Here is a 25,156-nt window from a genome sequence, read left to right on the forward strand (position 1 = left end):
AGTCATTAGGTTTGTTCACTAATATTCTGGTTTTTATTCCTTCCAGTGGGAATGCACTTCCCCATCCCCTCTGAAGTTCGGTGTGGCTGTGCAACTTGCTCTGGCCAGTGAGATGTGAGCAGAATGGGTGTCGCCTCAGGGCAGAAGGTTTATAAGCCAGCGTGCACTGCACCACATTTGTTTCTGTTGGCCGCAGTGCAAGTTGGGAGGGAGCTTCCATCAGCTTAGGCCCCAGAGAGACTATGATGAACAGTGCCCCATGCATCATGAGCAAGAAATAAATTTCTGTTGTTTTAGCCATGGAGATTTGGGGGTTGCTTGTTACTAGAGCACTGCCCATCCTATCCTGACTAATACACCACAAGGATCTAAAGAATGAGGGCAAAGTTGCCAATACAGGTAGGGATCTCCAGGAGGAAGAAAGAGCATCGTACAAAGGCTTTAAGTTACAACGAGATCATGTTCATGTGAGGAACTGACTGGAGCACAGATAACAGAGAAGGGAGTAACAAGAAAAGAGGCTGGAGAGCTGTATCACAGGGGGTCCTGTAAGATCATGAACTCCATTTCATGGATGAAGAAAATAAGGTCCAAAGAAGTTTGGTTATCTTACACAAAGTCAAACCTAGGCTGGCCTGTCTCAAAAGCCAATGCTCTTAGTATGAAAAAATTCCTCTGCCTCCTGGGTCCTGAATTGCAGATCACTGGCATGTGGTTCTTGATCCTCAAATCTACGTGGTTTCGGTTTAGTAAGGATAATCCCAAGTTCTGGGTATATGTTCCATGCGAAACAGTGGCAAACAGGTGTTAAAGATTTAGTGGCATTTACCTGGTATTTTTTTCCTGATAGGATGAGAAAAAAAATTAAAGAGTTTTGGGAAAGAATAAGCTCTGAGGACAAAGTGGACGACTATGTGATAAATAAATCCTTCTGGATCCAGCTATTTGAATTCTCAGAATTCTCAAATTCTTAAAAACATTCTCAAAATAAAAATAATCCTGATGACTACCATTACGGAGCCCCTCAATGCCAGATGAGTACTTTACCTCGCTGAACCTCACAACTTATCAAACTAGATTCTAAAACCCCCATTTTCCAATGAGGAAATTGAGGTACACAGATGGGCTTGAGTGACAGAACTGGGATTCAAATCCAGAATTTTGTAGCCTGTATTCTTCCCACTACTCCATGCTGCCTACCCCCTGCAATCTATTTCAAATAAATTATGTGCTGCTGCCGTAACTTCTGCTTCCAGGCATAAAGCTTTTTTCAAAGTCAGTAATATGAATCTTGGGACTGAAAAGGACAAAACCACCATGTCAGGAGTTTAGGGATTTGGATCAGATCTTGTTACTTTTATGGTTTTTAATTCATTGAACAAAAATCATGCTGACATGTTTAGGTCTCTTTTTTGTTCTGCCAAAGCATATGTCAGTATAAGGAAGGAACAGGAAAATTAAAACTTGATCCACTGATTCAAAAAACTTAATCCTGCTGAAATACTAGGAGGGGCAGAAAATAAATGCGTCTAAGTCTGTAAGAAACCTTTTAACTTCTCTACAGAGAAGTATTTCAATCTTATATTTCACATGTAACTTGAAATAGGTAGCCTGCTTTTTAGACAATCTTTAATAAAATAAAAAAATTATCTAACCAACTTCTTTTTCACTACATTGTTATATTTAACATGGAGGAAAAAAAAATCACACATTTAAAAATACATAAACTGGGACTCAAAAAACCCTTAAGAATAAATGGCTATATAAAGAAAACAAATTCATAATATATGTAATTTGGCCTTAATAAAGTGTATTTTTTATATCTATTAATGTAAATGTGACCTTACTACACTATTAACACCAGTTTCCATATATAATAGTATTCAGTTATTGACACTGACAAAAATATTTCAGTTTCAGGATGCAAATACAGAGGTAATATTCTAAGGAAATGGAGAGGGGAGTGCAGTGGCGGGGGGCGGGGGCGGGGTGGGGGGAGGAGGGGGAGGGGACACCAGGCACAGGAAGGGCTGAGAAGAAGAGAGGCGTCTCTGCATGGTGGTTCCGGGTGTTGAGCTGAACGTATTCAAATTACAAGATCAGAAGCAGTCAGGATGATGGAAAGGCACTGGTTCTGAAGTCAAGACAGACATTTTATTCCTGTATCTATCACTCAGAAGCTGACTATCCTTGGGCAAGCTAATTAATCTCTCTCAGCCCCAGTTTCTTCATCTCTAAAATGAAGATAATAGAAACACCTTACAGGGTGATTGGGAGATGCACACACAACATTATATAAAGTACCAACAATAAAGACAGCAGCATATAGTAGCCTTGAATAAATCTGATCGTGTTTATGAATGTTTTAATCAAACACACTTAATTACTTCTTCATGAAACAACGAAGGCACATCTGTTTTAGAAAAGAAACATACTATATTATGGAAATATTTTAATTCCTTTCCAAACCAGTGATTAATACATCTGATCGTCTCCATCTCGCATTCACAGGGTTCTGAGTACAGGCTAGCTGTATTCCAGGCTCTGGTCTCAGCCGGTTGGTTCTGAGCACCGGCTCTGCACTTGGCATGCATTCACTCATCAAGCACTGGCTGAGGCCCCGGGGTTCCCTGCCAGATCCCGGGCTGGGCTGAGGAGCACCAGAGACGAGGCGGGCCTGGTCCAACTTCTCCAGAGGCTCAGTCCAGCAGGGTAGACAAACTTGTCAACCTCTACTTTGGAAGAGCACGACTGCTGCTAGGACGGATGGACAGGCCTTCTGCAGGAGGAGCATGCAGAGAGTACAGCTCATTCTGTCTCAAGGTTTGGCAAATGCCCCAGAGACGCACAGTAACTCATCAGCTGCAGAAGAAAGGAAAGGGCACTCCAGGCAGAAGCACAGTGGGAGATGTAACGGCAGGAAGGCATGAGCCTGAAAGAGGTGCATCAGGGTCAAATTTGTTCTGTGGACCTGGAGTTTTCAAATTCTTCTTTAGCCACAAAACCCTGGCTTCAAAGAAAAGCAAGGCAGAGGCCCCATTTATAAAATGGATAAAAAGCTCTTTCCGTTAATGAGGGGAAGGGCACTAGGGGAGGGGATGGTACTCCATCCTACCCTGATGCCCCTCCACTTCTGCACCTGCCACTTACTGGCTCAGTGACCTTAAGCAAGCAATTTAAACTCTCTGCACCTTGGTCCTTTCATCTGGAAATAGAAACTGAAAATAAACAAACAAAACCCCCAGCATCCACCTTTCAGAGACCTTGTGAGGATTAGGTGAGATGATATATGGAAAGTACACAGTACAAAGCCTGATAGAAACAATCAGAAAATGTAAGCTGCCTTTGCTGCTATTGTTGTTTATGTTTTGGCAACTATGAGGCATCTTCAAATAATGAACAGTTTATTTATGGAAGTTTTTATCAACAGAGAGATGACAGGGCAAACAATCTGTGCTCCAGCAAGATGACTTTCTGAGATCTGACTAGTAATTTAACATCTTGTGCACATTTAAAAATCCAAATGTTCCCAGCATATAGCCATGAATTTTTCTCTTTCTGGTATTCATTCATTCGCTTAGTTTGTAGTTTCCTTCAGCAGCTATTTACTGGGCACCTATTGCATTCCAGCCACTATGTCAGAGTGAGTTTACAGTCTGGCATGGAAGGCAGTCATAAAACACATGCACAATTAATCAATAAGTTACAGTGGTAAGAAGCATAATAAAGACATGTTGAGCTCTATGAAAATAAGCAGGGGAAAGGAGGCTGAGCAAGCTCTCCTGTGGGACTCCAGAAGAAAGTGTGAATATATTTAAGTTAAGGGATATTCAGGTTAAGATGAAGAGGAGTGGAGAAGCTAGGGAAGATCATTCCCACTAGAAGGAATGACCCGTGTAAAACAAAGGCCTTTTTCCAGGTAAAGTTCTGGGGGAACTGAAGAAAGGCAGTGTGGCTGCAGCACAGAAAGCAGAGAAAGACTGTGCCCAGTGAGGAGGCCGGCAGGGCTGGCAAGGGCGAGACTAGTACGCAGGCCCTTCAATGCCGTATTCAGGCTTAGTAGATCCACTGATGGATGAATGGACACATAAATGGGGTAGGTACACACAGTGGACTACGATTCAGCCTAAAAAGGCAGGAAGTTCTGGTACACGCTACACCATGGATAGACCTTGAAAAGATTATGCTAAGTGAAAGAAGCTGGAATCAAAAGGACAAATATTATATGATTCTGCTTATATGACGTACCTGGTACAGTCAAATTCATGGAGACAGAAAGTAAAATAGCGATTATCCCGGACCTGGGGGATTGGGGAATGGGAAGTTGTTGTTTAATGGCTACAGAGTTACTGTTTTGCAAGACGAAAAGAGTTCTGGAGATTGGCTGCACAACAATGTGAATGTACTTAATACCACTGAACTGTACATTTAAAAATAACTGAGGGCGCAGTTATTCCCTGGTGGCGCAGTGGTTGAGAGTCCACCTGCCGATGCAGGGGACACAGGTTTGTGCCCCGGTCCGGGAAGATTCCACATGCCACGGAGCGGCTGGGCCCGAGAGCCACGGCCGCTGAGCCTGTGTGTCCGGAGCCTGTGCTCCGCAACGGGAGAGGCCACAACAGTGAGAGGCCGCGTACCGAAAAAAAAACAAAAACAAAAACAAAAATAACTGAAATGGTAGATTTTTAATGTATATCTCACCACAATAAAAAGAAAAGAAGGAGAGAAAAAGACTTAGTAGATTGTTTCTAAGAACAACATGGAATATCACAGACGTCTGAGTGAGGCAGAGGAAACGTGATCAGACTTGTATTTTGTGCAGAAACCAATGTACAAACCAGATCTAAGGATATGGCGAAAGTCTGCCCAGAAGCCTCTAGGCCCACGGAGGGGGAGCTCAGGGCCTAGCCTGTAGTGGCTTCTCGGCTGGATGATGAAGACAGTAGCCTTTTCCGCCACGGTCAGAGAGCCTCCCCACATAAGGCAGGGGTTTTGGCTGAGCTGGGAGGGTCACACTTTGTTTGTACAAACTCCATCAGGCGAGCCTTCCAGTAGCATCCTGGATGGGGGCTTCCTGAAAAATTCCTTGAGCATGTTCCCATGAACAATAAGCCGAGGGGCATGCCCCTCTGGTAACTCACGAAGCAGAGAGTCCCCCCAACTGAAATGATACTTCCTATGGTTTCAACGAGAACGGGACATGTGCAAAGCCATTCATCAGGTGTCCATCAGAGGACGCTATGCTCAGCGTGGCAACTGCAGTTTAAACCAGTTACTGGGCTGGCCAAAAAGTCTGGTTGGGTTTTCGTTAACATCTTACAGAAAAACCCAAACGAACTTTTTGGCCTGCCCAGTATAATATGTCAGACTTCAAAAGGATCTTTGGTCACTTAAAGGGGACTTAAAAAGGTAGAAAGGACACATGTGAGAGCCAGGAAGACCTAAGCTGGCATCTCTGCTCTGCCACTTGTTAGCTTCAGACCCGTGAGCGCGCTGTTCAACTTCTTCTGACTCAGTCTCCTCATGTGTAAAATAGAAGAATATTACCAACAGGGTGGAAGCAAGGATTCAATGAAATGATGGTGGCAAGGGCTCGGCGCATGGCCAGTGTGTATGCACTGCAGCAGCCCAATACGGGGTGGCCGCTTTCCTTACTACAGAATCTCCAAGGCTGGGGGACGACAGGATGCGAGCGTTTGGGGAGAAGGCAGTCAAAAAGGATTCAGTCACTAGGAACTTAGGCTACTGAGTGGCTGGTGGGCAGCGAGGGGCAGAACGGGAAGAGCGAGGGCGGGCATGGGGGCCACGGGAGGCAGGAGGCTGAGGGAGAAGGGTGGCCCACTTCCAGGGAACAAACAGCCTGTGGAAGCGCATCTCTGCCAGCTCCACCAAGAGAAAGCCTGCTGCCCGCCTCTGCAATGGGCTGCTGGGAGACTCCCCGCCAACAGCGCATCGGCCTGCAATCAGCAGCAGACACATGCCCTGCTTTATTGTTTGCTGGTGGGCGCTGCCCAATGCCTTGGGGCCGCTGGCCCCGAAGGAAATGTTTTTGTTTGTGTAGCCCAGCCAGACTTCCTATGCTCCTAGGGACACAATTCTCCCTCCCCTCTTTCCTCACCAGCCCCCGTCCCCACCCTACCCCACCCCCCCCAGCTCACCAGCCTGTCTTACATGTCTCATAAAGACACGAGATGTCCTTCTAGCCCAAAGGAAATCACACACACACTTTGGAAGGACTTCTACCATCAGCAGTACCTTCGGTTTTCTCTGGGGACACAAGTGGGCACCTGCTTTCAAAGGCCTGTCCTGTGAATGAGGCCTGGCTAAACCAGACATGCCATCCTGAAATACAGCCCAGCGTGATGGAAAGAGAGACGAGGTTGAGGTCAGGGGTCACAGCTCCACATTCCCAGCTGGGTGACCTTGATGAAGTCACTCACGTTCTCCTTCCCTGTCACCACAGAAGGCTGGAAACCCAAGTCCAGGGATATGTGGAGGTAACTCTTACCTCAGCTCTCATGTACAGGACAAAGAGCACAGGTTTGGCGGTCAAGGTAGACTTGACTTCCACTCCCAGCTCTGCCACTTAGAGGCTGGGTAACTGTGGACAATTAACTTTTCCTCCCTAGATCACAAAGAAGGGTGTTTACTGAAGTGTTTAGGAGAACAGTCTCTGAAGCTAGACTGCCAGGGTTTGAGGCCCAGATCTATCATTGCTTAGACGTATGGCCCTGGGCAAGTACTTTTGCCTCTATGCCTCAGTGTTCCCATCTGTCAAATGTGTATAATACCACTAAGTTAATGGGATTGTTGTAAGGATTAAAAGAGTTACTAAATGTGCCGGTCATGGTGACCTGCTCAAGAAACACTATCTGTTATTGTGTGCTCACCTGTAAATGGGGGCAGGGGGAGTAATAAAAATGTTACCTTTCTTCTTCCACAGTTAGTGTTAACAGCGAATGACAGATGATGGTTAAAGAATTCTGCATGTGTAGGTACTGACTATTTTAAAAGCTGTCAATCAGATCAGTAATAAAAATAATAGTGAAGTCTCCCACTAGAGAGAGAGAGCAGAGCAGAGTGGCTACAGGCCCAGGCTCTGAGAAAGACGCCTGTCCTTCCCCTTACTAACCGTGTAACACTGGGCACAAAGAACTCCCCTCCCCTGTGACTCAGCGTCTTCATCTGTAAATAGGGGTAATGACATACCTACCTCAAAAGATTGTTATGAATATAGCAGTTAGTATACAAATAGCACCTGGAGCAGCAGTGGGCACACTGACTGCATTACTGTCCTACTACGCGCTAGCTCCTGTTTCAGGGTCTAGGGATACAGCAATGAACCAAACTGACGATGCTCCACCTACTCACATTCTTTTTTTTTGTTTCACAAACACACACTGTATTTTATTTTAACAAGAGATAAATAAACTGGCCTAGTCACATTCTAGTGAAGGAGAGAAAGAGTACACGTAAGTCTATAAACCGACACATAAGTGCTATGAAGAAAATAAAGCAAGATAGGGAGAGAAGGAGGAAACATTATGATCGCAGCAAGGACCCACGGATAACTGCCTAGTCCTCTAGCCCCAGTGCCATCTGCTCCCCTTCAATCAGAAGAACAATGACTAACATTTGCAGAGCTGTTCCCACATGCCAAGCTCTGAGATGACGCACACTTTGTGCATTAGCTGAGTGAACCTTCACATCATTCCTATGACATTAGTGGTCTTATTACCTGGTGTTTGCAGATTAGGAAAGGGAGGCTCAGACAGATCAAGTAACCTGCCCAAGGCCACACAAGTTCCTGGTAGACCTGGGATCTGAGCCCAGTGCAGCCTGATTCGTGAATTCCAGGTCTCCCTGCTGGCGCTAGACAAATCTAAGCAGCTAATCTTACTAGCTGCAGTGGCGTGGAGAGCACTGCTCGTTCACTAAGGCCCGCTTAGACACACCGTTCACTGCTACTCCGCCGGCTCCCCTACAAGTCTAAGCACAGCGGGGAGAAAGGAGAAAGCGAGTCCCTACAGGTGGGCAGTAGAACAGTGAGCTGATCTCCAGCGGCCAACTGCCAGGTTCTGTAAGTAGGTGCAGGACACAAAGGGTGACGACAGAAGAGGGGCGGGGGGAGGAGGAGTCTGTCCTTTTGGGCGCAGCTTCTGCACAGGTGTTGATGGCAACTTTCTCCGCAGCCCACGCTCCGCTCTTGCTTCCTGATTGCACTTTCTTGTGTGTTTCAAACAGAACATCTGTGCAGGGAGGGGGCCCCCATTCCACACACTTGGGACCTGAATAGTAGGAAGCTCTCCTAAAAAGCCACAGGCTGGGTGAAGAGAAAGCAGCCATCCTAAAACTGCAGGGAGGCTCGCCAGGCTTGGAAGTCGAGAGAAACAACGTACCGTGCTGGAAGTCCTCCAGCAGAATGAATGAATGAACGGCCCTGGAAAGCAGTGATGGCGAACAGGCAGCGGGCATGAAAAGGGCTGGAAAAGCAGCTACAGTTGCTCAAATGCAGCTGGTGGCTGCCCCAGCCCAAATGAGGTCATTAGGCGGTCTCCTCTGATTTTTTTTTTCTTTCACCATCACTAAAGGTTTATATGTATGCGACTTATGGAAGAAAAGGGTACTATCGATATTTCCTAGAATGTGCACCTTATACACACTATCCCTGGTACGAGATGCACAAAGCAACACAGCAGCTACACAAAGAGGCCACCGAGCTAGAGGGCAGGAGGCTCCAGGGCAGCAGCCTATAGAGCAGTGTGATAGTGTGGCAGGGACATGGGCTTTGGAAACAGATTCAATTTGAATAATGACTCCTCTGCTTACTAATCTGTGACTCTGAACAAAGTACTTAACTTTCTGAACCCCAGTTTCCTCATCTGTATTATACCCATCTCAAAACGGTACTTCTCTGCAGGCACAAAAACAATGAGATCGCCATGAAAAGATGTACAGAAGGTTCTGTTAAGGCAAAAAAAGCAAGTTGTGGCACTGCAGATACTTAATCCCGTTTATGTAAACTAAATATGTAGGGGTGTGTGTGTGTGTGTGTGTGTGTGTGTGTGTGTGTGTGTGTGTGTGGTGTGTGTGTATGTATGCATCTTTTCAAATCTGGAAGGATATATATTAAACTTACCAACAGTTACTTCTGGGAAGAATATTTGGGGAACAATAAAATAACTTTTATTTTTCTGTAGCATTTGAATTTTTGCAATAAATGTGTATTATTTTTATAATTAAAGAGATGAAAATCATATATCTGATAAGAGTCTAGTATCCAGAACATATAAAGATCTCCTACACCTCGACAACAAAAGTACAAACAACCCAATTTAAAAACTGCGTGAAGGACCTGAATAGACATTTTTCTAAAGATGTACAAGTGGCAAAACAAGCATATGAAAAGATACTCAACATCATTAACATTAGGGAAATGCAAGTCAAAACTACAATGAGATACCACTTCATACCCACTAGCATGGGAATAATAATAACTATAACAGTAACAACAATAAGTGCTGGCAAGGAGATGGGGAAATTAGAATCCTTAAATATTACTGGTAGGAATGTAAAATGTGTGGTCCCTGCGAAAAAGTTTGGCAGATCCTCAGAAAGTCAGACTTATCACATGACCCAGCAATTCCACTTGTATGTCTATACCCAAGAGAACCGAAAGCATGTTCACAGCAGCATTATACGTAATAGCCAAAAAGTGGAAACAACTCAAATATTCGTCAGCTTATGAAAGGATAAAGAAAATGTGGCATATCCACACAATGCAATATTATGTGGCAATAAAACAGAATGAAGCACTGACACATGCTACAACATGGATGATCCTTGAAAATACTAGGCTAAGTGAAAAAAGCCAGTCACAAAAGACCACATACTGTGTGATTCCATTCATATGAAGTGTTAATAGGGAAATCTACAGAGACAGAAAGCAGACTGGTAGCTGCCTCGACCAACCCCTAGGAGGGTGATTTGGGGTGAAGTGCGGAGTGACTGCTAGTAGGTTCAGGATGTCTTTGTGGGGTGATGAAAAATGTCCTAAAACTGAACGTGGTGATGGTTGCACAACTCTGAATACACTAAAAACCTTTGTATTATACACTTGAAATGGGTGAATTATATCTCAGTAGAGCTACTGAAAGATGCCATATGCCCATCTGGTTCTCGTCACTGAACAGTACTGGTCTCCTAGGTGGAAAGCTTGATGGCAGGCAGCGTGTCTCGATCTTCTCACCTGTGGGATGGCAGTGACTGCTTCCCCATAACAGTTAACAATCACCATGCAGAAGAGGTCATGGGAACACTCAGCAACAACAGTTAACTTGATAAGGAAGACTTTAAAAATAACACTATTTCTCATTTAGTGAATTTCTTTCCTTTCTTCACTGGTATCAGACCTGCATCACGGTCTAAAGGCTCTCCTTGTCTACTGCTGCTCCCTCTCCCCTTTATCCTCCACAAGAGTTTCTCCCAATAACTTTTCAGAAAAGCAAATATTGCTACTACCGCATTTTAGAGATGAGGAAACCGAGACTCAGAGCCTTGAAGTAACTAGCCTAAGGTCACACAACTCATTTCATTGGTTCTCTTATTCAAGTTGTTCTGACTGTAAGCCTGGCTCCTCCAGGTGTCAATTCCAGCTCTCCCTGGCTGCACAGCAGCTACCCCTCCCTGTTTAAGTCAGCCTGGGGACCCTACACCCTGCCGTACCAGCTGCTCGCCCTAGAAAAACCTGGTCATCATCCATGAGAGACCATACATCAGCCTGTGCTACGAAAATACACCTGTGAAAGAGAATCCAGCCTAGGAGAACCACAGCCCAGGGCTTTTAACTGTAATCTGGTGAAACTGCCTGGTCCGATCCCAAGGAGAATTCTCCTCCATGCTGTCACCTTGGAACAAAGTCTGAGGGCAGGAGCCTGGCCTAGGCATAAGGTCTATGATCACTAACAACGCCTGAAGGAAAAGTGGGAGCCAATGATGGCAATTATCCCACAATTGCGAGGCCTTGGGGAGCAGTTCAGTGTCAAGCTGAACTGCTGACACTGGGCTGAGGGTGAGAAGAGCCACGATCCCTTGGCCTTTCCAGAAATACTACGCAAATCTCACACCACAGGCAGGACTAGTCAGCGGATTTGCTTCTTTGGGATATACCTTCCAGGAGGTCTTGGTCACCACAATTCATATTCAAAGAACAAACCAAGTACTCATTAACAAACAAACTACAGTGTTCCTGAGCAACTTAAATTCCAAGATAATTACAACATAATGACTCAAGTCCTCCCACCCCTAAAAATGGAGGAAAAGACAGGAAAAAAAAATGAACATGGGGCTGGGGGAGGGGGTTAGTGAGGAAAAGAGGGAAAGAGAGTGTTAAGGACTGAAAGAGCAGTCAGCGAACAGAAAGAAAATATTGTTGGTTTTACTCCCAAATAATCAGAAAAAGAATGTTTCCAAGAACTCCTTAACCAGGAGAATTAGATAATAACAAATACTGTAAGAAAAAGGAATTAAAGTTTATGACACACCAGGCCTCACACTAGGAGTATCACATATAATATCCCATTATTCTTCAAAAAATCATAGAAATAACGCCCATTTTACAGATAAGGAGGCTGAAGCTTCCAAAAGTTAATGACTTGCCCAAGGTCACTACAGTGAGCACATTCCCCAGGCCACTGTCAGCCAACGGCCACCCGTGGCACAGGGACTCCTTTGACGGGCAATCTTCGCTCAGGAACGCACCATCAGCCCGGCTGACCTTCTCAGAAATGCACTGCAGTGTGAGGTGTCTTCTACCCAGTCCTCCTCTTTTCCTTTCTTCACCAGTGGCAGACCTGCACCCTGTCTCTTTCACAGGCCTTTCTGCCCATAAATCTCTTGCACATCTAATTCTGTCCTGGAATCTGTTTTCAGAGGACCCAAGCTGATATACCCAGAGAATGAGAGAACAGGGATGTGAACCTAGGTCTGTCTAACCCCAAAGCCTTTGTGCTTTCCTTTATACCCAGAGATTAACTGATAAATAAATCATGTTGCTAAATCCAATGATCAATTCTTAGACCTTCTCCTCCTTGACCCATCAGCGATATCTGGTGTAGCTGATGAGTCCTTCCCCTTTAAAACAATTCCTTTGTTTCCAGGACGCCACACTCTCCTAGTTCTCTGGCCACTTATTCTCAGTCTGTCTTGCTGGTTCCTCCTTATCACCCTAACCCATAAACCTTGATGTGGACTGTCCAAGGCTCAGTTCCCAAACCCTTCTTTTCATTATCGGTATTTACTCTCTAAAATAATCTCATCTAATTTCACGGCTTCTTCTACATGTTCATGCTTCCCAGATTTCTCTCTTGAGCCCACACCTGTCACCAGAACTCTAAACTTACATACCTAGCAGCCTACTTGACCTCTCCACTTGGATGTCTAGTAGAATCTCAGAATAAATATGGACAAAACCTGCTCTTCCCTCACACCCAGCCTGTCCTCCCACATCTGCCCTAGCTCAGTAAATGGCAACGCCATCCTTCCAGTTGCTCAGGCCAAAAAACCTTGAAGTCATCTTTGAGTTCCTTCTTCCTAAATTTACAACCAATCTGTCAGCAAATCCTGGCAGCTTTTCCTTTAAAATGTACCCAGAATCTTGACCACTTCTAACCAACACCATTACCACACTAGTCCAGGCACCATATCTAGATTACTACAATAGCTCCTAACCAGTCCCTGCTTTCACCCTCGCCTTCCTACAGTATAATTCTCAAAATAGCAGGCAGAATGACCCTTTCAAAACCTAAATCAGATCATATCCCTCCCTAGCTCAAAATCCTCCAGTGACTTCACATTTCACTCCAAGTAGAAGCCAAAATCCTTATAAGGGTCTATTAGGACTATGATGGTTAATTTTATATGTCACAAGTGTGCCCAGATATTTGATAAAACATTATTCTGGGTGTTTCTATGAGGGTGTTTTTGGATGAGTTGAACATTTAAATCAATAGACTGAGTAAAGCAGACTGCCCTCCCTGATATGGGTGGGCCTCGTTCAATCAGTTGAAGGCCTGCATTAAAACAAAAATTATAGGGAATTCCCCTGAATAAGAAGGAATTCCTCCTGCCTGACTGCCTTCAAGCTGGAACAATGGTTTTTCCCTGCCTTCAACTCAAACTGAAACATCGGCACTTCCTGGGTCTCAAGCCTCCTGGCCTTTGGACTGGACCTACACCATCAGTTCTCCTGGTTCTCAGGCACTGCAGGCTCAGATCAGACCCACACCATCAGCTCTCCTGAGTCTCCAGTTTGTCTCCCAAGACGGCAGATCTTGGGACTTGTCAGCCTCCATATTCACATGAGCCAATTCTTTATAATAAATCTCTTCACACACACACACATACATACATACATCTATCTACATATATGTATGTATACACGTGTGTGGGTGTATGGAGATATATATATCCTGTTGGTTCTTTTTCTCTGGAGAACACTGACTAATAGAAAGACTTTACATGGTATTGGCCTCTCCATTTCACTCTGGCCTCATCTCCTATTTCTCTCCCCTCCCTTGTTCTGCTACAGACACACGAGTGCTCTCACTATTCCCTGAACACCCTAGGTGGACTCTCACCTCAGGGCTTCTGCACTTGCTGCTTCCTCTGCCTTAGTGTTGAATACAAGCCTAGTCTGCTCTCTCATGTCCTCAGTTCTCTGCTCAGTTATCACCTTCCCCTGAAGCCTGCCATGAACACACTACTTAAAACTGCACCAACTCACTAGCCCCATCTATGACATCCTTTATTTTTTTTCACTGCCTTATTTTTCTCCACAGAGAGAAAAATATGGCCAGCCGACACACACACTGCCTGTGTGTGCTACTGTCCATTTCCCCAGTAGAAGTTCCACAAAGGCAGAGGCTTTGTCTAGCTTATTCACTGCTGTGTCCTCCATGTCTAGAACTATGCCTGACACATAGTAGGTGCTAATAAATACCTGCTGAATAAATTTACAAATACCCTAGAAGTTTCACATTTCAGCATAAAAACTTTATATTCTCATAAACGCAGTTAGGTGGTCACCTGGGGCCAGAGGACTTGCAAAGGGTCATGGGGAACGTTCAGGACGACCGAACTGGTCTATATCGTGACTGAGATGGTGGTTACAGTCAAGATATATATTTGACCTATATCTGTCAAAATTCATCATCATGTACACTTGAAATGGGTTCATTTTTTGTATGTAAGTTACACCTCAATAAAGTTAAAAAAAAATACTTTATATTCCAGAGTGCTTCTCACACCAGAAAGTGGCCCATAAACTTACTTCAGGTTATGCATCCTGATTTGAGCTTTGGCCATTTATGCTCCACATGCTTTGGGTTGGTATATAATTAAATTTTAAAATACCAATTACTGCCCCTTATTACAAAAAGAAAAAGTGCTCTCAGAGGTCCACAGACGTTAAGAATAGACTTTGATATCAAGCAGACCCATATTTAAATCCTGCACAACTCTATCCTTATTAGCTTAATGAACTTGAACATGTTATTTAACCTCTCTCAGGCTTACTTAGCTCATGTATTAAAAATAGGGAATAACAGAATGACTTAAATAATATAGCATAAGGCCTAGAATATAGTTTGCACTCAGTAAGTAGTCACTTTGCTTAATATTATTATTGCCATGCAGTGAGCCAGGAAGGCCCTTCAAGTATCAGTGGGGTTTCCTAAGAGAGTGACGTCAAGTTTGGCTCTGAGGACCACTGGAGGGGTCACTCGGGTGTGTTGCGGATGGTTGTCTGGCCCTGAAGTGTCCATGTCTCCAAGAAGCTCAGCAATATGCAGCACACTGGTGCAAACAAGCACTGAGACAATCAAGGAACAAAAGCTACACCAAGGCCCCCCACATTCCATTCACTTCTTCCCCAGTTACGGTCCCGCCTCTACCACTTCCCACTCCCAGCAGAAGAACAGGAGGATCCTTAGGAGATCATTATGACACTGTTAGTAAAAGAGAAAAAATTTTAAATGACCAAGATATTCAACAACTGAGAACGATTTAATGTTATACATAACACGCAAGCACTACGTATCCCTTAAAAAGAGTAAGGAAGAACTCTCCTCAGAGAGAGCAATGACACATTAAGTTAAAAAAAGTAACTGCAAGGACTTCCCTGGTGGCACTGTGGTTAAGAATCTGCCTGCCAATGCAGGGGACACGGGTTCGAGCCCTGGTCCGCGAAGACCCCACATGCCGTGGAGCAACTAAGCCCGTGCGCCACAACTACTGAGCCTGCGCTCTAGAGCCCGCGAGCCACAACTGCTGAGCCCACGTGCCGCAAATACTGAAGCCCAGGCGCTTAGAGCCCATGCTCCGCAACAAGAGAAGCCACTGCAATGAGAAGCCCATGCACCACAACGAAGAGTAACCCCCGTTCACTGTAACTAGAAGAAAGCCTGCGTGCAGCAACGAAGACCCAACACAGCCAAAAATAAATAAATAAATAAGTTTTTAAAAAAAGGAAAGAAAAGCAACTGCATAAGAGTGCGTGTAATATAATCCCATACCATTATAAGAAAGATGGAGAAGGAGATTTACACGTCTGAAGTTGCACAGAAAAAAAATCTGGAAAATCACGGTGCTAAAAGTAGTGCCCTATGGAGAACAGGATGGAGGTGCTTGTTTATTTAATCCTACTTAAAGTAAAACCACCGCAGACTGACAAGAAATAATGAAAGAGGAGGACAATCCAGGAAGGATGTAGCTTCGCGGGGGGAATGAGTCAATCTTCAGCACTTTCATTTCTTCGGTGAAATCATGATTCCTTACAGCTTTCTTTAAAGCCAGACATGAACTCAGTGTTCTCAAACCAAAGCACCCTCATTCTACTTCGTGTGGTTTTCTCATCAATATTTGGTAAAACAGTTAAGTAAGGGAGTATTTGTTTGTTTGGGGGCATAATGAAGATGTGAATGGGGTGGGGCCTCTGATCAAAATAAACTGCTCAAGACGTTTCAGGGTCCCTGATTAAGAAGTGGAAGACTGATATACCAGAAAAAGCTGCTATCCGGAGAAAAGAACAGGGAAAAAGGCAGTAAATAAGACCTGAGTTCCGTCGTGCTTCTGCCCCTTCGTAGCCCTATGACAGCGGGCACTGACTCCTGGGAGCTTCAGGTCTTCCGTTAGGCAAGTGGGCACAAGAGCAGTCTCCCAACTTCAGAGCGGTGGTGTGAGAATTCAGGGAGAAACCCTCAAGCGTTCAGCACAGTACCTCCAGGCATTACACCTGTAGTGCAGGTGGTTTATAAATAGGACCCAGAACTTGATTACATAAATAAGAAAGAAAAACAGAAGAAACTATTTCAGTGAATCTTGATTACCAGGAATGTTCAAAGAATCCGTCCAGTTGACGGACTGCTCTAAACGGAAGAACACTGGCCAGAGAAGAAAACAAAAGCTATACACAGTGTCACTGCGGACGAATGTAACCCAGAGCCTGTAAGGTCCAATGTCATTTTACTGAGGACAGCCAGGAGAAAAACTTGCACACAGCCACACACACAGCTGGATTCGCAGAGGCTCTGAAAAGAAGGCTTGGTGATATGCACCACCCAGGCTCCAAGTTTGACCTGTTATGGCTTTAGGATTTATTCTCCGCCTCAGAGGCAGATTATAGGAAGAGTCACGTACTCAGTAGACTCATTTAAATAAGAATATAAGAATCAGAGGAGTGTGATGAGGGTGAGGTACCAGGTGAGATCTGTTGCAACTGAAAATACAACTTAGCTCTGGGCAGCATCCAGAGTGAAGGCAAAAAAGCAAACTTGCAGACTATACTCAGGCAGAGGAAGAATCACAATCAACCAGGAAAGGTAAATTTTTTTTTTTTTAAGATGTTGGGGGTAGGAGTTTATTAATTAATTAATTTATTTTTGCTGTGTTGGGTCTTCGTTTCTGTGCGAGGGCTTTCTCTAGTTGCGGGGAGCGGGGGCCACTCTTCATCACGGTGCATGGGCCTCTCACTATCGCGGCCTCTCTTGTTGCGGAGCTCAGGCTCCAGACGCGCAGGCTCAGTAGTTGTGGCTCACGGGCCCAGTTGCTCCGCCGCATGTGGGATCCTCCCAGACCAGGGCTCGAACCCGTGTCCCCTGCATTAGCAGGCAGATTCTCAACCACTGCGCCACCAGGGAAGCCCAGGAAAGGTAAATTTTTATAGAACTAAACTTGAAATTTTAGCATCAGAAACTGATCATGGGAATTTATGCTTCTGACTCCCTCCCACCTCCCAAATTCCCACCATAAGCTTTAGTGTGTTATTTTCCTCCTTGCAGCTTTGCCAATTACCAGCTGTGTGACCTGGAGCCAATGCTTCACCTCTTGGAATCTCAGTTTCCCCATCCTTTGAAGGGAGGGATGCGCCTATCTATTTATGAAAAGGAACGAAGGAACATTCGCTAGCATTAACTGGGTGCCTGCTAAACGTCAAAAGCTTTGTGCACATTATCTCACTGAAATCTCCCAATAACTATATAAGGCCAGTCCCATAAATATTTTACAGAAGAGCTCTGAGATTCAGAGAGGTAGAGACAGTTGCCATTGTCACACAGCTAAAAAGCAGAAGAGTCAGAACTCAGTTTCATGCTTTTGTGATACAAGGCACAAATTTAACCGTTAGACTTTTCCACTTTTCCTGTATATGTCAAGCACCTAACAGTTCCTGGCACGTAGTAGGTACTCAACATATCACTCCTTCCTTTTCTCCTAAAGTAAAATTATGTATATATGGAAAAATTTATGTCTACTGAAATAATATTAGTATCTTACATTTATATAGCTTCTTTCCTCTAAGGAGATCACGCTACTTAATCTATTTTCTCTGCTAATCTCACCAAAGCTCTAGCTATCATTATGTGTTATTTCATTTATTTTACAAATAAGGAGCTAGAAGGCAGCAAGCTGTTAGGGTGACGTGCCCAGAGTCAGATGGAAGTTACTGCCAAAACCAAGTAAAAACCTTGGTCCCCTTTACATCTAAATCAGCCTTTATCCTCTCACATGACACAGCCTCCATAATAAAGAACAGATCATTCATTTTTTATCTGGAAAACTACCAAACGTATAATTCAGTGAGGGGCCTCGTGACCTTACCACCTCGTCAAAGGAAAGAAAGTATATAAAAAATGAGGTTTGCAGGAGCAGACGGTTTTGGTCCGTCAACTTTCTCTTGGATTACACCATTAACCAACATAAAATAATGCAAAATATAATGTAACAGATCCCCGTGTCTTTGGAAATTCAAGTTAAACGCACTGATCTTTCAAACTTATATACAATGCACGAGGGCAATCATTAACTCGTGTGGGGCTGCAGAGGTGCACATTATATCAACGAGCTCTTTGAAAGAAACATATGATCTACAATGGGCCACTCTAAGAAGAATCCAAGTCAGCAACGAGCATTTAGTGGCATAAATTCACAGCATCACGGCATTCTGGAGCTCCAGAAGGGACCTGGCAGACCACTGAGAACAACCCCTCCATCCTGTGCATCAGGAACCCAAGGCTCAGGGAGGTTAAGTGGCTTTTCCAAGATTTCACAGACAGGAGAGCAAGAAGGAAAAGATAAAGCTGCTGACTACTAGCCATTCCACTTGCAAGTCTTGCTTCTGATGTCCATGAGTACACTTGGCACTTTCCAGAATTACCCATCTATATAGAGAGTGCACGAGAAAGAGCCTGGACTTGGTAACAGAAAAACTCAGGATTCAAATCCTGACTGCTACTAACTGGCCACGTGATCTTCAGCAAGTCTCTTAACTTCTCTGAATTTCAATATTTTCATCTATAAACTATGGGTAAGAGTAAACTCCACAAGTAAGCTGCCGGTAATATAAACAAGGGGCCCGGCACAGCCTTGAATTCCACAAAGGCAAACATCAGGTCCACGTACGTCCCCAGCGCCCAGCACAGAGGCTGGAACATTACACATCTGTAGAAAATTTGCCAAGCAAATCAATGAACTAACCAAGCAAACAGGTACTGGACTTGAACTCAGGTTTATTTGCTTCTTAAACACTAGGTTATATTGCTCCCAATTAACATGATTTCAAAGCAGAGTGTTGATTCTGACTTACAGAGTACCGAGTACACAATGGAATAAGGAGGCCATTTTCTGGCCATAAAGCAAGAAACAAGTTCAGTGGGAAAGTTCCTGGACTCTCAGTGTTGGTATTAATTCTTGTTGCTAGCATGGGTACATCATGAGGCGTTAGAATCAACTATACCTGGGTTTAGGTCTCAGCTTCAGCATAAGCTGTGTGACCTCAGAGATATTACTTTACCTCTCTGAGCCTAAATTTCCACACCTGGGGAAAAACCTACTTTACAGAGATTGCGTGACAAATGAGGCAATCTATATAAAGGAATACAGGATGATGTGTGGCACACAATGACTCAACAAGTGTCACACTCCACTTCTCTTCTAGTTATTTGGAAGCTTCATTCATTCATTTCACTTAGGTCTCTGCTCCAACGTCACTTCCTTCCTGAACCTTCCTGCCTACAATAAAACCCCCAACTCTCTCTATCCCCTTAGCCTGCTGATTTTTCTTCATAGTCCTTATCATCACCTGACATTACATTACATATTTATTTGTTTTTCTTTTTACTGTGCCTACTCGACAATAAAGAAAGCCCTGGGAGGATGGGGACTTCTTGTTGTTTGTTTACTGCACTATCTCAACAACTAGGAAAGGGCCTGGCATGTAGTTAGTGCTTAATAAATATTTGTTGAGTGACTGAATGAATGAATTCAACACTTATTTGGGACTTGCTAGATGTGAGGCACTGTGTAGGAACAGGGGTTTGGAAACAACTAAGAAATAAAATTACAGAAGGAGAAACTGATTCTGCCTGCTATGGAATCTGAGAAGATTTATATCTCACCTGGACTACTGCAGTGGCCTCCCGACTATGCGCCCTGCGTCTGCCCTGTCTCCCTACATTCCACTTGTTAATTGGCAGCCAGAGAGACCTCCGAAAAGTCAACATCAGATCATATCACTCCTCTGCTTAAGTGCTTCCAATGGCTTCCCACTACAATGAGAGCACAGCCCACACCCCTCACCACAGCCTGTAACGCCTGAAGCACCTCCTCTCACCAGCCCATCACCCCCAGCCCCACTCTTTCCCTCCCTCACTGAGTTTCAGACACAAGGGCTTTCTCTTCATCAAATATACTAAGATCTTATCATTTCTTTTTAAATTTAAAAATAAACATACATTTTATGCATTTGAAACTCTAAGTTCTATATATTTACGTAATTAACAATATTCTGTTCTTACGCCTAAAATTCTTCAACAAGTGAGGATTAATGGGAAAATGACTCTTCAAGGAACTTGGGTTAGAGATTACAAGTGTCAGGAATCTTTCGGACTCCTGGCCTTTGGGCTATCTGTTCACTCTGCCTGGAAAGTTCTTCCCCTAGGCTGGCTCTTCCTCATTATTCAACTGTCAGTAAAAATGTGACTTCCCTTAGAGTCCTCCCCAGCTAAAGCTGTCCCTGCCACCATCACTCTCATCAGGGCACCCTCTACTGGATCACATTGCCTTTTCTTTCCTCACAGCATTTCATTATTTGGAATGACTTTCTCTATTTATGTGTCCTATCTTCCCAATCAGAATGTAAAATACATGAGGACAAGAACTTTGTCAGATTCACTGCTGCATCTGAATAAGTAAACCGTATCTCAAAAGATGCTGGAGTCTGCCAAGATGAGACGTACAGGTAAAGTACCCTATCGGTCTAACAGGATCATGGAGTGTTGGTTTCCTTCCAAAGACAACTGCCCCATTACGTCAAAATATGTGAATTTCAGCCAGACGTACTTGGGAATGGGTACCCGAATTAGCGTCTCTTCCACTTCTGGGTTCAGATTCATTCCACTTTCTCTTATAGCCTTGATAGCTGCAGCTGTACACTGAAAACCAGATCAAAAGGTAAACAGAATTAGTAAATAATTATTACCAGATGCAAGCCCTCCATCGATAACTGGCAACCCATCTTGGCAGAACATGGAAACATTTAGTTCTGTTACCAGTAAGATCAGGAAGTTACATTGGTGTAGAGTGCTTTGATCAAGCTGAATAGCAAACTATGTCCACTCCTGGTACTAGTGTACTGCGGGAGGGAAAAAGCAAAGAGAAAGAAAAAAGAAAAAGAAAACAGCTCTGCTTCTTTGAAAAGATTTCAATGGTTTGAGGCAACACAAATCAAAACCACAATAAATCCTCAAGGGAGGAGGGCTGATCTGTGCAAAGACTGGTGTAAAGACAGCTGAAAGATTTTATACATTAAAAATTCCAGTTGACATTTTACACTCAAAATATACCAGTGCCGATTTGAAATGAGTAAATAAATTTAACTCATTCGCATCTATGCTCACACCAACCTCACTCATGTTTTGGCATGAGCAATGAATCTCTGCTGGTGTGTGCACCAAGAAAGGTAGCGTGAAAGATCTCAGCTCAAATCCCAGCTCTGCTAACCATGTGACCCTGGGCAACAAGCTTGACTTCTCTGAACCTCCATGCTGTAATCTGAGACCCTGCGGTACTGTACCTCAAAGAGGATTAAATGAGGTAACATGAGCCACGCATCTTGTTCTGTGCCTGGGTGCCTGTAACACCCAGGTAAGGGGTGCTATTATATAAACGTATTCAATAAATGAAGAACGCACAAAACCCCCAAATAACGACGAGCTGATATCATCACTTAGCTGATGCACTGCTGTCTTTTGTGTGTGTGTGTGTGACTGCACCACGAGGCATGCGGGATGCAGGATCTCACTTCTCTGAACAGGGATTAAACCCATGCCCCCTGCAGTGGAAGCGCAGAGTCTTAACCATCGCACTGCCAGGGAAGTCCCTCTTTTTTTTTTCTTTTAAATTTATTTTATTGAAGTATAGTTGTTTTACAATGTTGTGTTAACTTCTGCTGTACAGCAAAGTGATTCAGTCATACATTTTCATATTCTTTTCCATTATGGCTTATTTCAGAATACTGAATATTATTCCCTGATGCACTGCTGTCCTGACATCCTCCAGGGTCTCTTCTGACACAGCCTTGCTCTCTAACGTGCCAGGTGGCACACTGGTACGCTGATTTCCCCAAGTGCCTCATCTCACCTCAAGCAACGTTATAACCACACCTGGCTTGCAATCCTAAAGCATAAAAGAAAGCAGTGTGGAAGACAGATAATTTCACTGGCATGACAATGTGGAATTCATGAAAACAAGGCCTCTGACATTTTCAAAAGAATTTTAGGTTTGACCAGAGCCAATCCACATTGCTTGGATTCACAGAGCCAATTCCCAGCCTTGAGCTCCTCCCTAGACTTTCTGGTTTAAATAAATGGGGTGTGTTGCACACCTATTTTACTTTCCCAGGTTTTGTTTTGTTTTTTAAGGGAGTGCCTAAAAACCTCATCCATTTCATTTCTGAATGACCTGAATTCTACAGGGACATGACACGTTATCATAAGGTCAAAAAGACAAACCGGCATTCCATATGCAGACAGATCATGCCCTCGGGCTACAGAATTTAACAGTGTGTCCACTGCTTAAAACGTAAATTCTTAAAATGTACCTCTGACCATAGACTACTGGAGCTGGAAGGGACCTTGGACGTAACCGGGTACAGTCCCTTCCTTACGAATGCAGAGACCTGCTGGTAAAGGTCACATCCCTCATACAGAGATACAGTCCCTGAAAACCAAGAGCAAGGGAGTGAAGACCTCGCTCATCATGCTTCCAGTGACCACTCCATCCAGTGATGTTACTTTGTCTCCGTTACCTTCCAGATCCCCTAGCTCAACGTATTCAGTAATTGTGGCACAGGGAATTTGATTTTTTTCTAATAGCCAAAAAGAATTTGGAACTAGGTCTGGTGTATAAAGGGGATAGCCAAGGTAAATAAAAGAGCTGGATGAAGAAATGAAATTTTCCTCTGCAAGAAAACTGCCATCGTCCATATAAAATGAAACACAGATTTCTAAAGTTCCCAATAAAAGGAGAATGACCACTTGGAAGGAGCGGCCTGATTTCCAGTCTCCTAACCTTCCTTTTCTGAAGCTTCCCACTGACTGACTGATAACTCAGCTGGATCATCCCACCACCACCACCCTCCTCTCACACTCTGACCCATCCCAGGCAAGCAAGGGAGTACCCCCTGCTGCTTCCAAGCTGGGCAGGAACTATGTCTCAGTATTTACATATTCCCAGTCCAAGGCTCAGGGCCTAGTGTGTGCTAAGTGCTCAGTAAAAGCTTGTTGAGTAAGTATATTAATGCACTGACTCAGACCTGCTAGAAAAACTCATCTCCTTACTTTTACTTCATGTTTATAACCCCCCCCCACACAAAAAAACCCTTATTTTATACTATTTTATACATGTTCTGTGTCCTTTCACATGCAGAAAAAATGTGAACCAAGAGAGGTTTCATTTGCAAAGGTATCTACTAAAAGAGGTAGTTCTAAAATACTCTAAACATGTATATTTTAGTTTGATATGGAAGGATACAGAAACTCAGGGAATTATAGTCATTTTCCCAACATGACTTCTGAACTACTCGTGGTTCAGACAAAAAGGCACATATTTCTATCGCATTTCCCTCTCCTAGCTTTTACCCCCTCTGAAGGGATGCCCACCAGTAGGCTGCCCTCCAGTGATAACACTGACTCACTGGTTGCAGCTGCTTGGAGTACTGGGTCGAGAAAGATCACAGACCCCACCTGGGGTCAGGCAGGCAAGCGTGCTGCAATCAGTTAGCAATGTCTGCTATTACTGTTCTTAAACTAATAAATCTAACTCATTCGCGTCTATGTGCGTGTCTACGCTACAGGACAAAAGATGATGAAACTTTTGTAGACAGGTGAACAAATCCTTGACAATCTGGGTTCCAGTCAACAGCCGACTTGCAGGGACTAAAAAAATATTTGTGGAATTAACGAATGGATGGTGAAAGGAGCACAGCCTTTAGAGTCCAACAGACCCATGCTCAAATCTTGGCTTTACCACAGCAGCGTGAACCTGCAGAAGAGATTCTACTTCTCTGAGCCTCAGTTCCCTCATCTATAAAATGGAATAAACTTTAATTTAAAGAGTATCCTTAAAAGCTTTTGCACAGCAAAGGAAACCATAAACAAGATGGAAAGACAACCCTCAGAATGGGAGAAAATATTTGCAAATGAAGCAACTGACAAAGGATTAATCTCCAAAATTTACAAGCAGCTCATGCAGCTCAATATCAAAAAAACTAACAACCCAATCCAAAAATGGGCAGAAGGCCTAAATAGACATTTCTCCAAAGAAGATATACAGATTGCTAATAAACACATGAAAGAATGCTCAACATCATTAATCATTAGAGAAATGCAAATCAAAACTGCAATGAGATATCATCTCACACCAGTCAGAATGGCCATCCTCAAAAAATCTACAAACAATAAATGCTGGACAGGGTGTGGAGAAAAGGGAACCCTCTTGCACTGTTGGTGGGAATGTAAATTGATACAGACGCTATGGAGAACAGTAAGGAGGTTCCTTAAAAAACTAAAAATAAAATTACCATATGATCCAGCAATCCCACTACTGGGCATATACCCTGAGAAAACCATAATTCAAAAAGAGTCATGTACCACAATGTTAACTGCAGATCTATTTACAACAGCCAGGACATGGAAGCAACTTAAGTGTCCATCAACAGATGAATGGATAAAGAAGATGTGGCACATATATACAATGGAATATTACTCAGCCATAAAAGGAAACGAAATTGAGTTATTTGTAGTGAGGTGGATGGACCTAGAGGCTGTCATACAGAGTGAAGTAAGTCAGAAAGAGAAAAACAAATACCGTATGCTAACACATATATATGGAATCTAAAAAAAAAAAAAAATGGTCATGAAGAACCTAGGGGCAGGACAGGAATAAAGACGCAGACCTACTAGAGAATGGACCTGAGGACACAGGGAAGGGGAAGGGTAAGCTGGGACAAAGTGAGAGAGTGGCATGGACATATATATACTACCAAATGTAAAATAGACAGCTAGTGGGAAGCAGCTGCATAGCACAGGGAGATCAGCTCGGTGCT

General features: G+C 43.8%; 1 protein-coding gene across 4 annotated transcripts in view; it reads right to left on the reverse strand.

Moving 5' to 3' along the window:
* MRRF (mitochondrial ribosome recycling factor) overlaps positions 1-25,156 on the reverse strand; it is a 55,476-nt gene that overhangs the window by 11,002 nt on the left and 19,318 nt on the right. For all 4 annotated transcript variants that reach the window (XM_027104948.1, XM_027104951.1, XM_027104950.1 and 1 more), the window contains exon 5: positions 20,893-20,984. In XM_027104948.1, the coding sequence (XP_026960749.1) occupies positions 20,893-20,984 (92 nt within the window). The remainder of the gene's footprint in view (positions 1-20,892; positions 20,985-25,156) is intronic.

This window comes from Aethalodelphis obliquidens, unplaced genomic scaffold, assembly GCF_003676395.1.
Source record: "Aethalodelphis obliquidens isolate GAN/ISIS:26980383/991018 unplaced genomic scaffold, ASM367639v1 scaffold7, whole genome shotgun sequence".
NCBI classification, from domain to species: Eukaryota; Metazoa; Chordata; class Mammalia; order Artiodactyla; family Delphinidae; genus Aethalodelphis; species Aethalodelphis obliquidens.